Genomic DNA, 23,548 nt, shown 5'->3' with positions numbered 1-23,548 from the left:
GTTTAAAGTGTCATATATTACAATTCCTATATAACCACAGGGCAATGAAATGCTCTCAAATATTATCAATATGATTGTCTTTCTAGTCTTAAAAGCAATTCATGTTACAAACAGAAAATGTACAAATTACACCAATGTACAAAGGGGTTTAAGATAAAGTTCTTCTATTTTTGTATTTTTATTTATTTATTTTTTGTATTTTTGAGAAGGGTCTACAGGGTGTTCAGGGTCTCACTACTAAATTGGACTAGTGATCCACCTGTTTACAGTCTTCCAAGAGGCACCACGCCCAGTCTCAACTGCCTTCTCATAGGGCACTGGGGGCGGGGTCAGCAGGCAGGCCCTGGGCCTGCTTGCAGGTGCTTTAATCCAATGAGCTATTTGGCCAGCCCTTAAAATTCTCCTATAATCCTACCAAATATAGCCAAATTGCTATTTTGGTTAATCGATACTGTGTCCAATTTTTAATATCAGGCACTGTGTCTAAGCTATTTTCTTCTTTAATTTATCACAGCAGAGTACAAATTAGATGCTGCTGTTGAATGTGTGAAATCCCTCATCTATAACTAATATAAAGGTCATGCAAATTTTGTCTAATTACTTTTAGCTTCCATTCACTTTAGTCAAATAGCACTGTCAATCTGATTGGTTCAATTTAGTTTGATGTAGCTGAATTCTTTCTATAGACAAGATATTATAGCCCGGTTAAAAAATGTAGAGATGAATATGACACTGTCCTGCTTAAATTGCCCACAATCAGACTAGAGACCAAAGCAAAATGTTGTATTAATGCTCTAGGGCCGGTCAAATAGCTCAGCAGGTCAAATAGCTCAGCAGCCCGGTGCTGAGTCAGGCATTGAGACTAGGCGTGGTGGCACACAGGCCTGTAATCTCAGCGCCTGGGAGGCTCAAAACAGGAGAATCACTACGACTCTGATCTACATAGTAAGACCCTTTAGATCCTGTACTTTGTTCTAATAGAGTCCGTAAATAGGATATCATGTCTGCCTCTTGTACAGCAAATAACCACTAGGAAGAATGTATGCAATGTGTTAATTATTGAAACTGTCCTACCAATTTGGTTTGAAATTATCTCAACACTATTTGTTTATCAATAAAATTACGGAAAAAAAAATAAATTGTACACCTGAAAATCAGTTTAAAAAGAAAATTTTATGCTTTATATGTTTTTCAATATTTTGAAACTAAAGGATGAGCCATATCACACTAATAAAAAAGAAATAATAAAAATAAATCAATCAATCAATACATTGAGAGAGAGAGAGAGAGAGAGAGAGAGAGAGAGAGAGAAACCTGTCATAGACTTAGAAAAATATCTATGATGCTTCCATTTCCAAACATCTCTTCCCTACTTAAACTTAACATTTTGTCTTGAAGGTATATTACACATCCCACACAATTACAATTGTTTAATTACAAAAACATAGAATTAAAGGGACACTTAGCAGTTGTCTTATTCAGCCTCTTAGTTCTTTATTAATATCCCCTGCCCCAGGACCACTCAATAGTCTTTTGAAGGCCACTTCCAGTAATTTTTCTTTTTTGTTCTTTGGTACCCACAATCAAACTCAGCCCCCTGCACTTGCCAGGCACCATGCCAATGAGCTATCCCCCCAGCTCCAATAATTTCGTAAGGTGTTCCATACTGTACAAAAGCTTTATTAGAAAATTCTTCCACATATTGAATCAAAAATTCCCTGCCTCTTAATTTATAACTGCTGTCCTATCTGTGACCTCCAGAGTTATAAGTCATTTAATAATCCTTTAATTTTTTAGAAAGTATTATATTCTCTTCCCCAAACTAAATGTCTACAGGTTAAATAAATCAAGATCAAATGCTGCTCAGACATGATTTTTCAGGCTTCATGTACATCTCAACATCACTCTACTAGGTATGTACCCTTTTCACAGTAAAATGGTAGTAATATATACATGCTACAAAACAAATGAACTCTAAAGCCATAATGATAAATGAAATAAGGTAGAAAAAGAATATATACTTATAAAAGTATAAGTAAAATGCAAAAGAATATATACTTATATAAAAAGGTACAGTACCTACAGCAGTCAAATTCATAGACACAGAAAGTAGAAATATTAACAGGTTTCAACTGGATGAGATAAAAGAGTTTTAGGTTGGGTGTGGTGGAACACACCTATAATTCCAACACTAAGGAGGCAGTTAGGATTGCTGCAAGTTCAAGGCCAATTTGGGCTACAGAGTGAGTTTAAGCCCAGCCTAAAATGCACGGTGAAAAAAAAAAAAAAAAAGAAAAAACTCTATGAGTTTATAGCAACAAAAGTTCCCAGGAGCCTGCGGGGGTGGGCACAAGACATGATAACCACATAGATAATTTGGGGAAGGGATGGAGAGGAAGGACAATTACAAACTTCTGGTTATTAATGACTGATTTTAAATAATATTTATTAAACATCCCAGTTTCTATAAATATAAATTCAATATTAAGCTCTCACCCACAGAGGAAGAAAAAAAATCTAAATTTAGAAGGTATTTCATAAATACATTCTTCTTTTGCCCAAAAGGATGTTTCTCACAAATAGCACAATTCATAGTAGGGATAGAGAAAATAATGTTAACATACTTGAACAGAGAAGTAAGTCAGGTCTCAATCATTCCCTCATCAATGAGCATTAAATTTATTTAAAATAGTAACAAAGCTAGGTGTGGTGGTTTAAACCAATAATCCCAGCACCAAAGAGACTGAGGCAGGAGGATGGCCATGAGGTCAACGCCAGCCTAAACTACAAGGTGTGACCTGTCTTAAAAGAACCAAACAAAGCAAGTGAAATAGAATGTTTCCATTCTTTAACGGAAATTGAAGTTCAAATGAACCAATGATGCAAGCATATACCTTGAAGTGTATTTAAACCTACTCCTCCAAATGATGGAAAATCAGAAACTTTAACAATGAGTCATTTTCATGTGAAATATTATGGAGGGCTACAAGTAATGCTCTGTAGTCAAGCCACTGTCTAGTGTGTGCAAAGCCCTGGGTCTGATCTCCAACACTGCATGGGGCCTAAGGGGGGATGACATATTGAGAACAAGTGTGCTACAGCTTGTAGTTAGATGTAGCCCTCAAAGCCTTATGGAGTCATACATGGGACTTTAAGGACATGGCTGGATGGAGGATGTGTGAAGCTAGGACTAAGGATGTGATGCTAAGGGCTAAGAGTGTTCTGCCTGGGCTGTGAGTGCTATCTGCATTAAGGGCAGCTAGTGTGGATAGAGCAAGAGGCAGAAAAAGGCTGCCACTGTCACTTGCTACCTGCTACTTCACTGGGGGCTGCCTGTCTGCTTTGCCATGGAGTAGTTCTCCTCTACGATGCCCCTCTGTCCTGCCACCCTGCCTTGGAGCCAGATGACTATGGAATGAAATCTCTACAAAAAGTAAGCCAAAGTAAACCTGTCTTCCTTTAAGTTTGGATATTGGGTATTCTGTCTTAGCAACCAGAAAAGTTAACAAGAATTCATTTAAAATAACGATGGTTGAATTACATTAGCAAAGAAATTAAGCAAACTGGGATTATTTATGCTGCAGAGAAAAAGAATATTCAGAGTGTGTGGAGACAAGGGTTCGACAAGGACTTGACAATAGTCTTCAATTACTTCAAGGAGTCACTCATGAACTGAGGATGTAGCTCAGCATAATGATATTAACACTTATCTTTATGTGTGAGAGCCCAGCACTGCAAAAATAATTAAGAGGCCACCATCTGGAGAAGGTGTAGATCCAAAAGGTACAACAGATATTGTGAAAGAAATTATGCAAAAGGAAAGAACTGGGATGGAAGGAGAAAAGAGGAGAAATCTCCCCCGCCCCGAGATAGATAGATAGATAGATAGATAGATAGATAGATAGGTGATAGCTAAGATAACTGTGCTACTAATTTCTACTAGTTCACTGAACAAAGTACTGCTTACATTGTTTGATCAATTTTGCATGCCTTGTAATCTGAGCAAATACTTTGAAGAAAACAATATGCAATATAATAGCCATTGTTAGTTTCCTGTCTTATTTTGATAGTCTGTGTAACCAGTTTTCACTGTTTTTTTTTTTTTTTCTCTCCTTTAAAATAAAATTTTAAAAAAGCACACAAGGTGGCCCCATCACCTACTGTGCTACTCAATTCCAGGAGAGCTATTAAGTTTCTTTATCTAAGAAATGAAATCTACCTTATAAATATATAAAAATTAAAAGTAAAATCTTTATCGCCTGCTTGGTATAACCCCACACAAAACGCCAGCTCCCTTCCCTACATTTTGCTGAATGATTTTGGAACAATGTTTTTCAAAGTGAGAGCTACAACACATTAATGAGTGCAAAATTAGCTTCCTGAGTGGTAACTGGCAAATTTTTCCCTAAAGAAACACAACAGAAAACAATAGTATCAGACTTTTGTGAAACTTGTTTCAGTTACTCCTACATATGCATACCAGGTTATAATGTAAAATACTTTCATTTTATGAACCTTCTCTCCACCCCAGACACTAAAGTCAGAGCTGTAGAGGACTACTGCTTAAAAGTATTCTGTAAGAACTAGTTCCTCTGGGGCTGGTGAGATGGCTCAGTGGTCTAAAGCACCTACTTAGAACAAGCTTAGCAAAGCACAGGGACCTCGGTTCAATCCCCCAGCACCACATGCCAGCCAGCCCCACCCCCTGGTGGGCTGAGCTGGCCACACACACACACACACAATAAATAAATAAATAAATGTTAAAAAAAAAAAAAGAACTAGTTCCTCAAGAGCTCAATAAAGCTTAGGAAACACCTGGGCATGGTGGTACACACTTACCATCCCAGCACCCAGAAGGTTAAGAAAGGAGGACTGCAGCAAGTTGGAAGCTAGCCTAGGCCACACACAGTCCTTGTCTCAAAAACAAAACAAAAAAGTTTCAGATACAGACTATAACCCTTAGAGATTTATTATGTTTGGTATATACATCTGCATCTGCAAGAAGTCCAGCATTAAAGAAATCTGGTTTTTGTTGTTGTTATAACATTTCCCTCACACTTATCTGACCCCAGAATGCAGATTTTGTTTTTTTCCCCATGGTATCTACTGGAAACTTCAGGACTAGCACTTTTGTGGTACACACATTTTGGGGGAAACTATTACTCTGGTTGAAAAAAGAGGTGTAAAAGTGTAAGTCATGAAGGATTTTTATCTTCATAAGAAAAAAACTCGAGCTGGCCAAATCGCTCAGCAGATTAAAGCACCTGCAAGCAGGTGCTGGGGCCACAGGTTCAATCACCAGGCCTGCATGCCGGCTCTGCCCCCAGGGTGTGCTGAGATGGCCACTGAGACCGGGGGTGGTGGCCTGCACCTGTAATCCCAGCTCTTGGGAGGCTGTAAACAGGTGGATCACTACAAATCCAATCTAGTAGTGAGACCCTGAACACCCTGTAGACTCTTCCCTAAAATATAAAAAGAACTCGATCTATGCAATGTGTCACTGATATCTACCCGCTCCAAAGAACTTTAAATGATTTACCCAACTTTTAATTCACATAAATATTTTCAGAAAAAGCATAGGACATCTATTGTGTGCACATATAAAGCCAGATTAAAGTGGTAGGCAGCAACCATCTGGTCAAAAGAAACTCCTGGCATAGTATCTAAGATTTGATTTACCTTAAATAAATACAATGTTCAGAAACTAAAGAAGTCAAAGGTTTAATCAGCTTCTTCAAGTGAGGTCAATGTGTGCTAATAATACATAATCTAAAATGGGCTGATGAGCGCAGCTAGTCTTTATTATTATGCGTATCATTACCATCAGCACTTTGGAAGAGGCACATGTGGATATGGGATGATTCTGGGTTCTTTTAAAGTGCACACATACCCAGAATTCCTTTGGGAGGACGTGATTGCACACTTATATGAAGACCTGTCACTATCATAGTTCTAATAATACTTAGCATCACTTCATCATAAAATAAAGGCCTGACATCATATATTCACCAGTACTGCCATCATTCACACCTTCTCAACTCGGAGTTACAAATACTTCTTGTAGTCGTCAGTGCATAAAATGTTCTACCCATTTATTCCCACTCCCAGACTCCAAAGCTGCCTTCTGAAAGTTTGTCCCAACTACTGTGGGCCATTATTTTCTTTCCAGTTTCTGAACAATGTCAGTACTTTTAGTTAATTCTATCACACTTCCAGCAATTCACCGTATACATCCTACCCTACTTAACTGCATAAAACTTAAGTTCTTAACATGACCACAACTGCCTTGTGAACACACATATACATTTAAGTATCTCCCCTGACAGTGTGTAAGAGCTATGTACATCTTTTTTTTTTGGCGTAACCTGGGATTGAACTCAGATCCTTGCGTTTGCCAGTCAAGCACTTATCCTACTGAGCCATCTCCCCCGCCCCCTTTTAAACACTTTTTTTTTTTTTTTTTTTTTTTTTTTTTGAGCTAAGTACATCTAGACTTAAACAACTAGGCTTACAAGTAACAGCAGCCAGTTTTGGAGAATGTATTATATGCCACTCTCCCTGCTAAAAGTATATACAGATGATCTCAACATTTACAACTTTATAGAGGTAATAACTATAAATTTCTCCATCAAATCAAAGCAAACAGTGAAACTTAAAATGAGTGGCAAGTGAATAGAAGCAAAAGCTCAGAACTTCTAAATTCCAGCCCTCTAATAGCAATCTATAAAGAATTTCCATTTCACTAAATTAAAAGCTTGTTCCAATAAATAGAAACGTTTTAGCTAATGTTAAAACTTTAAATAGGATAAGAGAATGAGAATTTCATGCAGACATCTTTACTAAGTCTCAACAAAATAAAAGAGAAAAAGTGTATGTCCCTATTTATGTGTGTTGTATTAAGATACGGGTCACAATTTCATCAAAAAGTAGTTTACTTCAGTACAGTTTTGGTTTAGGTTTTTTAATACCCTCCCCAAAGGATGACAGGGAAAATGAAAGATGTTTTTGATAACTGTAGCTCCAAAGCTCCGAAAAACACCAGGTCCAATTCATGTTTAAAAAAAAAAAAGAACCAGGGTTCATGACTCTTCACACAAAGCCCCAGCATTCTCTGCCCTCTTCACACAAAGCAAGCTTTACCCCTCTACCCAAAGAGGAGAGCGGATTCACACAGCCTCTCCATCCTCAGCAGAAATACACCCGTACCATTCTGGTCCGAAACACTGACCGCTGCACCGACAACTCTTGAATGTCCCCACCCCCACCCCGCACCCGGTGGCACCTCATCAAGCAGACCCCTCCCGACATCCAAAATGCCCAAGCCATCATTCGAAAGCTAGTACTTCACACAAAGCACGATCACTGCCTGCGAGGCAGTTTTCCATCTCTTGACTCCTCCGTGCTTGAAGACCTTCTCAAGCTGTGCCAATTCACAGATCCTAAGCTAGTACCGCAACCCGACAGTCCCCGACCCCGACGAGAACTAGCTACACCCCCTTATCCTTCCGCAAACAACTCCCCAGTTCCATCTGACCTTCCCGTGGTCAAAGCGCGAAACTCGCCAGTCCCCGCCAGAGCCGATCGTGCTACACAAAAGCCCGCCGCCCTTCCCGGGGACCCCGGCGGGGCGCCCCGCTCCCGACCCGCCCGGCCTGGCCCGCGCTCACCAGCTCTCCTCCTCCTCCTCCCAGCCGGACAGGCGCTCCAGCTCGTCGGGACGCAGTGGCTCCACCTCGTCCAGCAGGCCGCCCTCGCCCGCCGCCAGCAAGGAGGTGGCGTCCCGCAGCTCCTCGCCGCCCGTGCGCCTCGGGCCCGACCCGGCCCCGCCGCCCGCCTTGGCGCAGAGGCCCAAGGGGAAGCCGCGCGGGGACGCCGCGCCCGAGGACGGGGTGGACACGGCCCGCCCCGGGCTGCCGGGCCCGAGGGAGCCCGCGCCCTGCACGGCCCCCGAGCGGCTCCTCAACTGCTCGTTCTGCTTCTCCAGCTTCTTCACCAGCTCCTGCAGCTTCCGCACCTCCTGGTCCGCGTTCACGTTGGAGTTAACGTCCTCCATCCCGGCCCCGCCGCCCGCCGCCGGCTCGGACTCACAGCGACAGCGAAAGAGCCGGACGAAAGAGGAGCCGCCGCCGCCGCCAACGCTCACTCCAGCCGAGGCGCCGTCATAGAGCAGGGCCAGGCCCCGCCACCAGGGTCCCCCCAGCTCGGGTTCCAACGCGCCGCTGGCCCCAGCCGAGCCGCCTCATCTGCGCCGGCTCCGGGATTGGGGGAGGCGGCGCCAACATCCGGCCGCTGCCGCCATCTTCCCTCCGTCCCTCCGCCCCCCGCGGTTCGGCCCCGTCGGTGACCTCAGCGCGTCGGGTGGATGCGGCCGCCCGTGGGCGCTGAGAGGACCCAAAGTCTAGCAGGCTGCGGGGGTGTGGGCGGGGTCGGGCCGCGAGCGCGGGGCGGGGCGGGGCCTGGGCCGGAAGGGGCGGTGCTGGCGCGGAGGCGGGGCCGGGAGAGCCGCTCTCGCCTCCTCCCCCCGCCAGGTTTTATATGGGCGGGGGTTCAACCCGACTCGGCTGGGCGCCGCGGGTAGGTGTTAAACGACGGGTGTGTCGCGTGTTCTCCAGCCCCAAACGAGGCTGTCGCCTTTCGCGGACCTGCCCTGCCCCCACTCGGGCCAGGGTGCGGGTGGGCGCTCTTACTCCTCAATAAGTCCTGTGCTTAGTTGGTGTTCTCTTGAAATCGGAGATTGTTAACCCTGGCAGAGCCCCAGAGATTCTTTTCTTCCCCTCAACATGAATCCGAACCCAAACGGTTAATGTCCTCAGTGGTTAACTTCTCAGTCTACGATCAAAATAATAACCATAATTTGCTTACTACTGGCCAGACACTGTGCTAAGCACATTCAGGGCATTAGCTCATCGGTTAAAACACAGTTTTTCTGACTTGAAGTTTACCGCACAGTGGCACGGAAGCCGGTCGTAAAAATCCGGTTGTCTCTTTGCCTTTCAGCCTTAACTGATGAGCATACTGCTCTTTGGATCACTTTCTGCGGTAAACCTTTTTCGTAGTGGGTCTTCACTGTTTCAAAAGTTGTTCATAGATAACGTACGATGTAGAGAGGTATATTGAATGGAAGTCTTCGTGTTGCCCTTTTTTTAATGCATACTGGTGGCAGCAAAACCAAGCTCAGATGTTTTATTTCTGTCATGTTCTCCTGCGCCTCAGGAATCGGTCGTGAACTCCCTGCTTTAGGTTTCCAGCATTTCTCCAATTGCTGCCTCCGCCCTTACCTGACAGGGAGCCAGTCCTGTTACACCTGGGTGTGGGCTCTTGGGGCAGATCTATTAACTTCGACTTTTACCTTTCTCTGCGCTGTATTTTCCTCATATAGAATATCCAGTCTACCAAATCTGATTCCTTTTCTTAAAAACTATGTTTATCCAGGAAAATTCTTCCTAACAGTTGTACAAAGGGCTATTCTGTTTATTCTGGTATTATCTGATCAGTTGTTCTCTATAAATGTTTGCATCTTTTTAAAAAAAAAAAAAGAATGTTTTTCTAGGAACTTTTTATTTTTGTTCGTCGAAAGAAACCATGCTTGCTTGCTAGGTCTGCTACAATAGACATTATAGTACCTGGTTTGTTGAAAATTGAAGAGAATATAAGTTTTGATTGGTTAAAGACCAGATATTTATTCATAGAAAAAAAACACTGTAGCAGGCCAGCCAAATAGCTCAGCAGATTAAAGCGCCTGCAAGCAGAAGCTGGGGCTAGGGCTTGTTTCCTGGGCCTGCAGTGCTGGCCCACCCCTGGGTGAGACTGGGCATGGTGGCTCACGCCTGTAATCCCAGCACTTGGGAGGCTGTAAACAGGAGAATCACTATGAGTCCAATCTAATAGGGAGAACCTGAACACCCTGAAGACACTTTTCTAAAATACAGGGGGGAAAAAAACACTGTAGTATATTAAAATTTGCCATCTAGTATTTTTCTAGCTATGCAGACCCAGTTAAAGGATCTTTGTTTTGCTAACCTGCAATAATTGTGAGGTACTATGTATTATCAATACAGTGAACATCCAAATGTCATTTCTAACATATCTGAACCTGTTGCCTAGAAGATTGAACAACATAACTACTTCACATATATCAGTTTTCACTTGCACTTTATGGCATGAGATATGAATTCCAACTACCTAGTTTTTATAAGAAAAACCTTTCAAGGGCTGGCCAGATAGCTCAGCGGACTTAGGCAGAGCACAGCTCCCAGGTTAGATACCTGCTTGTGTTGCCGGCCCCACCCCCGGGGCACACTGAGATGGCCATTGAGACAGGGCGTGGTGGCACACACCTGCAATCCCAGCGCTTGAGAGGCTGTAAACAGGCAGATCACTACAAGTCCAATCTAGTAGTGAGACCATGAACACCTGGTAGATCGTTCCTCAAAATACAATAAATAAATTAAATTAAATTAAATTTTATAACTCAAGAAGTGGTGTAATGCAGAACAATGAACTGTGGATCAGAAAGCCTGATGGCAGATATTAGCTGCACCATAAATGTGTTTGACCTTGATTTCTAGTCCCTTATGTCTGACTCTTACCATTTTGCAGCATACATGAACTGAATGATTGATATTTCATCCAGTTCCAAAAAGTAAAAAAAATAAATAATCTAGCTCATCATCATGGTTACAAAACATAAATGCAAATATGCAAACAAAAACTTGGATTTTTTTTTATCCAGTTGCCTTTCTCTATGTCATTAATTTTTTACACAGTGAACATTGAATGTCTACTATATTGTAGGCTCTTAGATATCTTACATACTCCTTAAGGTTAAATTTGAATTTGCAACTCACACAGACACATACATACTGCTCCTACATGCCTTTAAATATGCTTTCCCTATAGCACATAATTTGGTAAATGACAGCCCTTTGCTTTGAGATTCTCAGGCTAAAATACTTGGGATAATCCTTATCCTTTTCTTTCTTCTTGAGACAAGAGTCTTGCTATATATTTCAGGCTGGCCTTGAACTTGAAGTGATCTTCCTGCCTCAACCTCCTGACTGCTATGATTATATGTGTGCCCAGCTGTGCCCCTTTCCTTCACCAAATCCATTCCTTGAGTAGGCCATGTTGGCTGCACATTCAAAATACGTCAGAAATACTTCACAGCACCTCTACTGCTATCACTGTAGTTCAAGCTGCCATCTTCTCTTGTGTAGATCACTGTGGTACTCTTAATAGTCTCTTCCCCTCCTGTGGATAGAGCAACCAGATGATACTTTGTATAAGGAACTTTAGGTTGCTACCCTGCTCAAAAGCCTTCCCAGAAGTTGCTTGCGAACATCTACAGTCCTTTCATTAGCTGTACAGCTCTGGACATGTGGTAACTTCTGCAAGTGCAGACGTCATTAGCTCCAAGTTTTCTACTCCCTCACTCTATACTTCCACGCTGGCTTTCCTGATGTTCTTCAAACAAACCAAGCAGCTTCCTACTGCAGGAACTTTGCCCTTGCTGTTCTGTGGATTGGTTATTGCTCCACGCTGCCACAGGAATTACTGCTCAAGTATCTCCTAGGTTTATCGTCCTTAAGATTACTATCTTCATAAAATAACATCCCTGTCATGTCCACTTTCTTATCCTTTTTCATAGATGTTTTTCTTTTTTGCTTGTCACCTGTCGCCTCAGGTAGAATGTGAATTGCACAACAGCAGGGCTCACTGCTGTATCTCCATGCCCCAGGACAGCACCTAGTATATAGCAGGTGTCTAGTAATTGCAAAAAGAATGGATTAGGCCAAATGAAGTCTCCTAAAATAGTACTTTAGATCAAATCTATTGGATTGTGAAAGTGGAAATTCCCAGGCATTTTAAATGGTTAGTGCTTTAAGTTACGTTTTCCTCTTCCAAAAGAGCAACATGCCATGCTGCATCTATCATCCTCCAAACTAGGTCGTCTCCACCTCCTGAGTGCCAACACTCTTACAAAGTGCTGAGAAAATAGTCTCAGATTCTCACTGGATGAAAAGTATTTCATTCTTTTCTGCAGTCCACAAGGATCTTCCTCTTTCAGATGAATTACAACACTTTGTCTTCTCGGGTGACTCAGAAATGTAAGCACAGATTTTAAAAGTCACTCTTAATGTGTCTCCTAGGCAGATACAAGGAATAAAGCTAGTACGTATCCAAGCTATATATCAGAGTGAGCCCAGCCAGCTTTTCAGGTGTCCTCTCTTATGATAAGCATGCTTGGTTGATGATATAATTGTTTCTTTTCTTAACAGGTGTGGCCTTTTCTGTAACATGCTTCTACTTGCATGTTCGCTCTTAATGAAACTCTTGAGAAAGTGGAAAATATTACATGTTACTGAAAGTATTTAGAGCAAAAACTATTACTTAGTGGCATAAAGGCATTTAGGAGTCCTAAAGTCCTAAAAATTACTAAGAAATGACAATTTTTCCCGAGAAGAATTAATATTTGAGCCAAGGGCTTCATACAAGGGCTCAACTTCGGATTGAAAACTTCTCCAGTTTGCATTAGTCAAAATTGACCGTGGTGGCAGGCATGACTTCCTCCTGGAGGCCTGCTAACCAGAGTGGGCCACTACATTTGGGGCATCATAATATATTGATAGAGGTGTGAGAAGCCCATAATCAAAGCAGAGGTAAACTTGTCCTTAAAAAGATTCTGCAGAAAGATTCTTTATGTTCATTATTCTTGTTATGTAGGCAAATTCATGTGGGCTCTGGAAGTTTAATTCTGTAAATACCCAAGTCTTTCTATATTGACCCAGTAATAATAATAATAATAATAATAATAATAACTAGCAATTATTGATCACTTTTAAAAATCCACATGATGCTAAGCAGCTTGGAAGTAGCTGCTTATCATCATGTCCATTTTACACATGAAGAAATGGAGATACCAGGAGATTAAATAAAGATGAAATAAGAAACCATAGCAGAAAGAGGTAGGATTGGAACCCAGCTGATCTGACTTCAGAATTTGTATTCATAATCCCCTATGGATAATGACCATGATGAGCTCACCATTTGTTTACTTAGCAGTATTGATATCTGAGCTAATATCTGGGGTGGGGCTGGAGGGGGACACTGTGGAGAACTTAAGTGTCAGTATCTTTTTGATACCCAACAATTCAGTCTTCTTGCTGGGAGAGTAGTTTTTCCAACTTTTATGTCTCAATACCTCTAGAAACCAGTATGTTGAAACAATTAGGCCTTTAGAGGGAGGTTTAATTCTTCTCTTACTCAAAAGACTCACTAGAAGGTCATTTACTTTGGCAGCACTCCAAGTACTTGCAAGATAGAAGACTGGAAGACCTATCTGTCAGCAGTTGGGTAAAATGAGTTTTGACATCTGAGCTTCTCATTGGAAAGGCTGGTGAACTAGTCCAGCCTGGATGGGTTTGATGGGACAGAAGTTAGTGGAAAGAGTCTTACTCAAGGCAATGGAATCAGCACAACAAAGCAAAAAGCCCCAACTTAGTGTCAGAAGTCCTAGGCTAATATGACGGAATGAAAATTGGAATGGATCCAGAAAATAAAGAAGCAGCAGCTATCAAAAGTGAAAGCATAGCACCAGGGAAATATGAGAGCAAGAAGCATGGGTTCTTTACTACTGAGGAGACCAATTCTTGCTGAATACCAAGCTGAGTCATAGCAGGGTGTGTGGAAAGGACAGGTGCATTTAAGCATCAGAGATGTTATTGCCTGGCTCATTGTTTCTAGCTGTGGGACAAATTGGAAACCAGATCTACTGGACTAGGGCCCAACCTGCAAAACTCCCTGATGCTGAGCCTACTGTTGTGTAAACAGATTCCATTCCTGCCCTCACTCCTGGAAACCAAATAGTCTTCATCTCACAACTGCTCTTTAGGGAAATAAGGTTAAGGTGTTGGGCAGGGCAGAGAAAACTCGCACAGTCAGGTCTGGCACAGGTGGTTCCCCTCTTATCTGTATAGTTTACCTCACATGGGGCACCTAAAATGGCTCAGGCTTCAAACAGACCTGCTCTGAGGGTGCATACTTGCCTACCAGAGAATTGTTTTTCATCTGTACTACCAAATACTTCAAGCTTTTTCTGCAGCCTGTTTTTGCAGCCCAGGTTGGTCAGTTGATCAAGAGGTTTAGCCATTTAGTTAACCTTGAGTCTGATGCAGCTATCAGCAGTTTTGCTTAAGAATCCTCTGAAATGTTTCCTATTAGATCCAAATCTCTCTGTTTCTCTGTGTCTGTCTCTCTGTGTGTCTGTCTCTGTCTGTCTGTCTGTCTGTCTGTCTGTCTGTCTGTCTGTCTATCTATCTATCTATCTATTGATCTTTCTCTCTCTCTGTCTCTGTCTTTTTGAGACAGGGTCTCGCTATGTAGCTCAGGCTGGCCTTGAGCTCACTTTGTAGCCCAGGCTGGTTTCCAACTCGCAAGAATCCTCCTGCGCCAGCCTCCTGAGTGCTGGCATTACAGATGTATACCACCATGCCTGGCCCTTGGAACTAAATCTTGATGTGATGTCATTTGTAGACAGCTCTCAAAGAAAATATTGCTGTCCATAAACCAGAAGGCAGATTATGGTGTTAACTGTAAAGAGATGTCTTTCTATTTCTCCACCTCTGATACAGTCAGAGCTGTATCATCATGTTGTACAAGGTCTCCTCCAAGTATGTGTAGTCTTCAGTCCATAACAAACGTCTTCCCTCCACTCAATCAAAAGATTAAAAAAATTACCAGGAGTGGTGACTAATGCCTCTAATCCCAGTACTTCGGAGGCTGAGAGAAGAAGATTGCCATGGGTTGGAGGCCAGCCAACCTATGGACTACATAGCGAAGCCCTGTCTTTAAAAAGGCTAACAAAGGCTGTCATCTCTGTGAAGTAATTGATATTCTTCCTGAACACAGAGGTACAGCTGCCAGATCTTCCCCATGGCTATACCAATGGCCTTGACTGTGGGACCTTAGATTTGACCAATAATATTTGTCACTTGAAGGGCCCCCAGCTAGGGTTGATACCATGAGAAAATATGGATAGGAGCTACTTGAGAAGATCCAAAATGATGTGCTGGACAGTTCCTGTCTTGCTTTTATTGGATCAATGCAGTGAGGTACTGGCATGAATCAGTAAAGGCAGATGGTTCAGACAGTCCTTTCATTGAACTGTAAACAAATAACAAACCTTAATTCATGTTGTGTAGCTTTTTATAACTCTTATATCTATTTCTTTAGCTCACTTGGGATTCATTCTGGTGTGGTGTCTGCGGCATTACGCTAGGCACACATTTTTATTGGGGCATTGGATAAAACTGCTGGATTAACCTGTTTTATTTTATTCACTCAGTCATGTTACTATTTCAAGTTAGATATACTTTGGGGGCCAGATAAAGGTCATTAAGACTTCTACATGGCCTCCAACCCATGGCAATCTTCTTGTCTCAGCCTCCGAAGTACTGGGATTAGAGGCATTAGTCACCACTCCTGGTAATTTTTTTAATCTTTTGACTGAGTGGAGGGAAGATGTTTGTTATAGACTGAAGATTACTTACTCTGAAGAAATTTCTTGTCCATCTAAGAAGATGTGATGATACACAGAATACAAATCAACTTGTGAAAAATGCCATGTAAGTGATATAAGAAAAGTACAATATTTTTGGTGGGATGGATATTAGGGAGAGAGATAACAATTCTATTTATTTATTTATTTATTTAGACATCAATTTCTTGTGTCTTTGGCCAAATAGCTCAGCAGATTAAAGCACCTGCAAGCAGGTGCAGGGGCTGAGGGTTCGATCCCTGGGCCTGCTGTGCCGGCCCCACCTCTGGGGCACACTGAGACAGTAATCGAGACTGGGTGTGGTGGTGTGCACCTGTAATCCCAGCTCTTGGGAGGCTGTAAACAGGCAGATTACTGTGAGTCTGATCTAGTGGTGAGACCCTGAAATACAAAAAAAAAAAAAAAAAATTCTTGTGCCTGGAATAAAAGTTTTTCCCAAAGTGTGATTTTAAATGAGCCTACAGAGAGTGGAGTGTATCATAATCATGACTTGGCTATAATGAATAGAAAAACCTCTTAAATCATCTCAATTTCAAAAGCAATCTGTCAAAAACAGGAAAGGTTCTATACACAAGTTATTTCTTATTTACTGGTAATAGCAAAGGACTAAGAGCACCCTAAACATTATCAGTATAAAGCTACCAGTTGGAGAAACTATGATACACTCGTATCATATGATGGAGGACATAGAAAGAAAAGGAAAGAAGACTGCTGTAGATCTCCAGTATAACTGGTTCAGGATAGTGTCTATATGTGCTACCTTTGATATAAGAAGTAGGAAAAGCAGGAAGGGATCACATATCTATGTATGCGGTAACCAAATTGGAAAGGAACATTATGAAAGACACAGAAATAAAACTATACAATAAAATAAATCAAGAAGAGACATATGGAGTATAAAAGGCAGCACAATTTCAATCATAAATGGGTCCTCAGAAAGGCCTCTGCCCTTGAGCAAAGGTTGTGCTAGGGTGACCCAGGACCTCATGCATACTGAGGTAGTATGGTACCATTGAATTGTTCCCCCACGTTCTACTTGAACAAAGGTTTGAAGCAAGCTACAGAAGAAAGTAGGGAAGGGCAGACCAAGTGCAAGAGCAAGTACAAAGACCTTGAGTGGTTAATGTACCTGCCTGTAAGGAAAAGCAAGGTCACTGTGGCTAACCTGGGATGACTGAGAGAGTGAACTCAGGAGGTGAAGTCAGAGAGATGAAGGGAAGATTCCCAAGGGCCTCATGAGGTAAAAGGACAAAGCAGGACTCCAAGCCTACTCTCAGGACCTGGTTCACATTCCAACAGGATCCCTCTCTCTGCTGCTTGTATGTTTGCCTTTTGCTCTATTTTTCCATGTTATATCTCGAAACCTCTGCATACTCATGACTCTGTTACCTTCCCAACATCAGCTTGCATGTGACTTACAGGCTGGAGCTGTAGCAACTGTTGACATTTCAGCTGATGTGCCTCTGTGACCTAATCACTAAGTCACTCCATGTCCCATGTGCAGATTCTTGGTGACATAATATTAGACTCAATATATTATTAGACTAACTAATATTAATCCACTTAGTGATGAGCAGATTCCTATAGTGTTTCAGTGTGAGCAGAGGCAACCGTTAGTACGTCAACTTCATGAGGCAGCTCAAATATATCAGTCAATAAATACACAACAGCCCATAAATCTAGCACATATAATAAATACCAGCAATCCTACCACACTGCTACGATTTTCAGTAATCACTTAAGACTACTAATAATAGACAACTGCAGTGACTTAACCACAGTGAAACAGTATTTCTAAACACTTGATAAGTACTAGTCTTCTTATTTTTGTTTTTAACCTATAGGTAAATGTTTCATTAAAATAATAAAATATTTTATTAACACTGGAAGGAAATTCTTTGAAAAAAAACCTCAAAATAGAAATATGAAGTAGAAATCTAGACGTTTTATCATTAGATTTTATTTTGCTTTGCTCTTGTTACATTTTATTGGCATCATGTCCATCTTTTTACAGGATTATTATTCGATTTATCAGGCAGTAAATTGCTGCATGTTTGTTTCTAAATGATTAGTCTCATCTTCTGTACATATTTCATCATGTGCCAGTAATGTACAGTTCTATATTTGTTTTACAATAATGATGGCAAATTAATCTCTTTATTCTGAATGAGCACTGTAGAGAATATGATGTTGTGAGATTGCCTTTCTACTTTTCTCATTAGATAGTGCCTCGCACGTAGTTAATGAATATTTTTTTGTTTGAACATATTTTCTCACATGAAAACCATAATGTGACTTGTTCTATTTAGAGACACTATTATAGATGACCTCCATTGCTAAGTATGGCTAACATAGCTTGTGCTTCTTCTCTTAGATTAGAAATGGATGATATGAGAAAAAAGCAGAAATAGTCTGTCTTAAATGTCAGAAAGAGGGCCAGCCTGATAGCTCAGTGGACTAAAATGCCTGCTTAGGCAGAGCACAGCGGCCAGGGTTTGATCCTCTGTGGGCCGTGCCGGCCCTGCCTGTGAGGTGTGCTGAGAGGGTGATTGAGACTGAGCGTGGTGGTGTGCACCTGTAATCCCAGCATTTGGGAGGCTGAAAACAGCAGGATCACTAGGAACTAGGAGTCTGATCTATGTAATGAGACCCTGTAGACACTATCCTAAATACAAAAATAAAATAAATTTCAGGAACAGAAAAATCAAAGAAGTATTAACATTGATTTGAAGAAAGAATTCTAAATACTTATCCTTTACTGAGATCTGAAATCCTGATTCTGTAATTGATTTGAGAACCATTTTCTTAATTTTTTTTTTAAATCTTTTTGAGACAGAGTCTCACTATGCAGCTCAGACTGGCCCTGAGCTCACTTTGAAATCTAGTCTTGTCTCAAACTCACAAGGATCCTCCTGCATCAAGCTCCCAAATGCTGGGCCTATTGGCATGTGCTACCATACCTGGCGCTATTTTCTTAATTGAGCAGGTGTTAATTGCTATGCTCAATTCTCCATAAAGTGAATTAAAATGATTTAAGCCAAATATTTTATGGTTTGTGATCTAAGACAAACAACATGACAGCAAATGTAGTAGAAGAAGCAATAAACAAATCACTGTGTAGAAACTACCATTCTGTAATACTGAGTCAGACAGAAACAGAATGCGATTACCCTGGTAGCAGCGAGACTTAACCACTGATTTATCCTCTCAGCCTACATGACTTCATCGTCCAAAGAGTTCTGCTAGCAAGAATTTCAAATTTCTGGGTAGATATTATTACAATAAAAAATTATCTGAAGTGGTTACGGAGGAGTTATCCATGCATATAGCATCATTAATACTGTTTTAGAATAATTTAAAAGTAGCTAGATGTATTCCATGTTTAGCTTTTATTCATACAGAATCAAAATACTTTAAACTGAAGCAGGGAAAATATCAAACAGTAGTTCCTGGCTCCTTTACCACAATATATTATTGCAGAAATAATAAAAAGCAGAAACAAAAAAATTAAAAGATGAAAAGATATTTTTAACAATGATTTCAAATTTATTGCTAAGAATTTAAGTTGTTCTCCATAGTGATTAATATGAAAATACATTTTTGCTATTTTAGAAATTACCCTTTAGAAAGAGATAGCAATGATTTTCTCAAGAAAAACTGCTCCAATGGTGAAGATTGTATAACATACAAATTAACAAATGTTCTCTGAATGCATTTGTAAAAAGTGCTAAACTTGTTGGACGTGGTGGCACACACCTGTAATCCAGGCACTCAGAAGGCTGCGGCAGGAGGATTGCTGCAAGTTTGAGGCCAGTGTGGGCCAAAAAGTGAGCTGAAGGTCAGCCTGAGCTGCACAATGAAACCCTGTCTCAAGGAGATAAGAGTGCTACAGCTGGGGTAGGTGGTGCATGCCTGTGATCCCAGCATTTGGCAGGCTGAAGCAGGAGGATCCTTGCGAGTTGGAGACCAGCCTGGGATACAAGGTGAGCTCAAGGCTAGCCTGAACTGCATGGTTTTGTCTCAGAAAGACAAATAAAATAAAATAAAACAGTATTTCTTTTGAAATACTCTCTCAAGAGCTGGACTTGTGGATAGCAACAGTTGTCAGCGTGGTTCCTGTCCTTTGTACATACTTCCTTGTGGGGAAACTTTGCTCCACAGGGTTCTTGTGAGGCACTGGCTGTCCTTGTTCTGAATTGATGTTTGTAATGATAGACAGTCTTGAAATAGAGATAATGTCTCCCACTACAGCAGAAAGGAGGTTGGCTTACCATTTAGTAGGAAGGTGAGCTCTCCCTCCAGGGCACAGATCAGGTACCCTCACAGACTAGTATAAAAGACCAGGGCCTCGAGGTGCAGGTTTCTCACCTGTAACCCAATACCTTGGCTATGTAAGGCTCCCATGGCTCTCACATAGTTACCCTCTGAGAACTGAAGCTTGGAACCATTGCAGACACTGATACTCTCATTAATATTGCTGCAAGTGACTTATAGGCCTTTGTCTTAATTCAGGAATCTTGTGTTTTCTGCCACAACATCCAAAGCTAGGGCAGGCTAACCTGTTAACTGCATGCAAGGTAAAATTCTTAAATCTCCTCCTTACTCTAATTCTGGTTTTGAACTTTGGCCTCAGACACACTAGTACCTTTGCCCTTCAGCTTCTGGAGAGAACCACGTGTCTTGCACAAAAGCCTCCCTTGTATGTAGGCTTTGTGACCTTCTGCTACTTGCAATCATAATAGCCCTGATAGAAACAAGAACACAATTCGTGTTACTTAGGGGAAATAAGTAATTTTCTAAGTGCTTTCATTCAAACAGTGTTGGCTGAGTGGCTGCAGCAGTCCAGATGTTACATTGGATGATGCAGCCAGTAGGAGATGGAGCTCTTCAGTGAGTCTTGATTTTTTTAAGGAAACAGTCTAAATACTCAGGAAATCAATACACAGTAGTTGCAAATTGTAGAAGTATCAAAAAAGAAGGAGGAGGAAGAACAGGAGGAGTGGGGAGGTGAAGGTTAAAGGCAGGGAAGGCAGCCTGGGGTGGAGCTCAGTGGCACTTGCCTAACACACACAAGGTCCTCGATTTGATCCCCAGCACCACGCGCGCACGCGCGCGCGCACACACGCAAACAATCTTAAAGTAAGGAAAAGTAACTTTCAGTTAGGCATTTTAAAGCTAAAATATGGGTGAAAGTTTGGTGCAGATCAAAGAAACTGCAAGTGCCAAGGATAGGAAATGCTTGAAGTGGAAAGAGTTCAGGAAATTGTTAAATTGAGAGAAAAACAAGCATTGATTCAACTTCTCTTCCCTTCTAAGCAATGTCCAATGTAAAAGTGACAATACCAACTGGTACAGGGAAGACTTTAGGTAGGGATCAGACTAGTCAAGGGCTCACAGACCAAGTAAAGATTATGGATTTATTCTATGTACAGTGGGAAGCGATTGAAGAGTTTTAAGTGTTTGAATGATAAGCCCACATGTACAGTGAAGAAGCTGAGTTTTGCAGTCATGTGGAAGACAGAGTAAGGAAAATGAAAACATGAGTGGAGCTGGTATGATGATGCACACCTTTAACCTCCGCACCCAGGAGGGTCATCATGGGTGCTTCCAGCCTTTACTACACTGTGAAACCCAGTCTCCACATAAGAAACACACAACTGAGAGGCCATGTAATTGCTTTGTCCAGGAGACAGATAATGACATTGAGATCAGGTAGAGGCAGCAGTGATTGATAAAGCAGACACCATGCTGAGAAGGGGGCAATGAATAGGAGTGGGGAATGTTTTTATTATGGTCATTCTAGTCAATGAATAGACCATAATGAATTTACCCATACTACTATTACTACGCAGCATGACCAGCAATGCTGCAATCACATCCTTGTGCACATATACAAGAGTTTTTCTAGGTTGCAGATCTACAGAGGAGATCCTGTGGTATGTGTACCTTTAAATTAACTGATATTCCCAATGCTATAGCATTTTATTCTGAGGAATCAGTTTTTAAAACATTCTGCTGTACAAGACTACCATGCATGTCCATGGTTACCAAATGCTACAAGAAAGAACAAAATGCCAAGAAGTTGAAGCTAAAACAGAATTGTAAAGTAACCCAAATGTGTCATTTATGAATTCTCTCTTTTAAGGGCATGCAACAGAGATGAAACACAGCATTTCTCTACTCTCAACTTCTCTCCTCTTCTAAGCAATGTACAAACCCTTGGATCTTCCTAGAAAAGCAAAAATGTGATATATTCCTGTAAATATTGAAATCTCTGAATTCTTTCCAGTGGGAAGAGCCATGTTAAGATGGCATTCCCCCACCATCCAGCATTTCATCTGATCCCTATCCTCCTCTAACTTGGTCATAGTTTGCTTCAGCTCGAGCCAGCTTAAAATTTTGTTACTCTGTTTTCAATTACTACAATTACAATGAAGTATTAGAGTTATTGAGAAATACTCAAACTGAAACCCAAGCTGAAACTCTGATTCAGATAGAGATGCAGATGCAACACAAAGATAGATAGAAACTTGAAATAAAGTTTTCTCAATGGTAACCTCCAGTAAATTTGTGAGAAAATTTAGAAAAAAATTTTGTGTCTTTTTCTTTTGAGACAGGTTCTTACTGTGCAGTTCAGGCTAATCTTGAGCTCACTTTGTAGCACTGGCTGGTCTTGAATTAGCGATGATGCTCTTGCCTCAGCCTCCCGAGTGTGGGGATTATAGGCGTGCACCACCATGCCTGGCTAGAAAAAGAATTTTCAATCCATCTGTTTGATCATTCAGGTGCAGCTAAGCAAATCTAGCTGCATATGAAAGTAAGAGAAATAAAAGTATAAGCAAAGGGTTTTGTTTTGTTTGGGAATCAAACTCGGGACTTCATGCTTGCCAGGTAGGTGCTTATGCTGCTGAGCTCTCTCCCTGGCCCCTAAGCAAACATTTCAAGGTAAATATTCTTTCTGAAATATGCTATTATATGATTCCTTTTGAAAGCATCTCCCCCATATGTGTAAGGTGAAATCAAATACAGTTTAATTCTAAAACATGAACATTATATTTCATCCTCTGGAATCCAAAGGAGTTGGTTGGTTGACCAAGAATGAAGACTTTAAGATTCAGAGCGTGAGTGGCATTGACAGTAGGAGAGAGGGATACATTACTAGCATGGCCAAGCGCGAGTTCACGGAAGGGGAAAAGCACAGCAGCATTCTTCCTACAGCTAGTTTCCTCAGCGTATTCTTCTCCTGCACCCAAAACCCTACTCCCACTGCTTTCCTTTCTTCTCTGCATTTCTCCACCTATCTTCATTTTATGGCAAGAGAGGGTCTACAATGTGTGAGTGTCCCTTCCTGTGCTTTCCTTTTCCACTGTCCATCCTTAGAGAGGATATGCTTAACTTCACAGATCTTTACAGTGCTTCCTAATGTGCCATTTATATCAGAGGCTGCAAATTCAAATATCTGTAGGAGCAAAAAGGTAAGTTGAGTTACCTTTGGAAAGCAAGTTCACAGAGTGGGGATCGTAGAGAACTGCAGTGTGGCCTATAAGAGGGGAACTGCTGTGAGACTCTAGCTGATTTCTATCATGGGGAAATGAGGCCCACATGCCAGATCTTTTGATTCATTTTTAAAAAGATATAGAAATTTAGACTTTTTTTAGGGGGAGGTTGGTTCCTGTTGTTCATTAGATGAAAATTTTCTTTTAAATTTTAAATTATTTTTTTCTTACTACATGTATAGAGTGCATAAAGATTGCATGTATCATGGGAAGTTGATATACCTTATATACATTTTTTGTGCTGAGTCACTCTCGGGTGGTCCATGGCCCTAGGGTGGAACCATTCACACCCCAGTGTTGGTCCAATAGTGCCCAAGGTTCCAAGGTTGGGCTCCCACTCCTGAGAACTGCCTAGTAAGGGCTGCATAATGAGACCCTGGCAGAGAGAGAGAGAGAAAGAGAGAGAGAGAGAGAGAGAGAGAGAGAGAGAGAGAGA

At 41.4% G+C, this 23,548-nt stretch overlaps 1 protein-coding gene across 3 annotated transcripts in view; it reads right to left on the bottom strand.

Moving 5' to 3' along the window:
* Slain2 (SLAIN motif family member 2) overlaps window positions 1–8,411 on the bottom strand; it is an 89,038-nt gene extending 80,627 nt beyond the window's left edge. For 2 of the 3 annotated variants that reach the window (XM_004645668.2, XM_004645669.3), the window contains exon 1: window positions 7,668–8,410. In XM_004645668.2, the coding sequence (XP_004645725.1) occupies window positions 7,668–8,053 (386 nt within the window). In that variant the 5' untranslated portion in view covers window positions 8,054–8,410. Of the gene's footprint in view, window positions 1–7,667 lie in introns of all 3 variants that reach the window. The other variant, XM_023705986.1, reaches the window with a different exon arrangement.
* Between the last annotated feature and the right edge of the window lie 15,137 nt (window positions 8,412–23,548).

This window comes from Octodon degus, unplaced genomic scaffold (genome assembly GCF_000260255.1).
Source record: "Octodon degus isolate 3935 unplaced genomic scaffold, OctDeg1.0 scaffold00235, whole genome shotgun sequence".
In the NCBI taxonomy this organism is placed as follows: Eukaryota; Metazoa; Chordata; class Mammalia; order Rodentia; family Octodontidae; genus Octodon; species Octodon degus.
The sequence above is the reverse complement of the archived record's forward strand: the minus strand, read 5'-3'. Positions and strand labels throughout refer to the sequence as shown.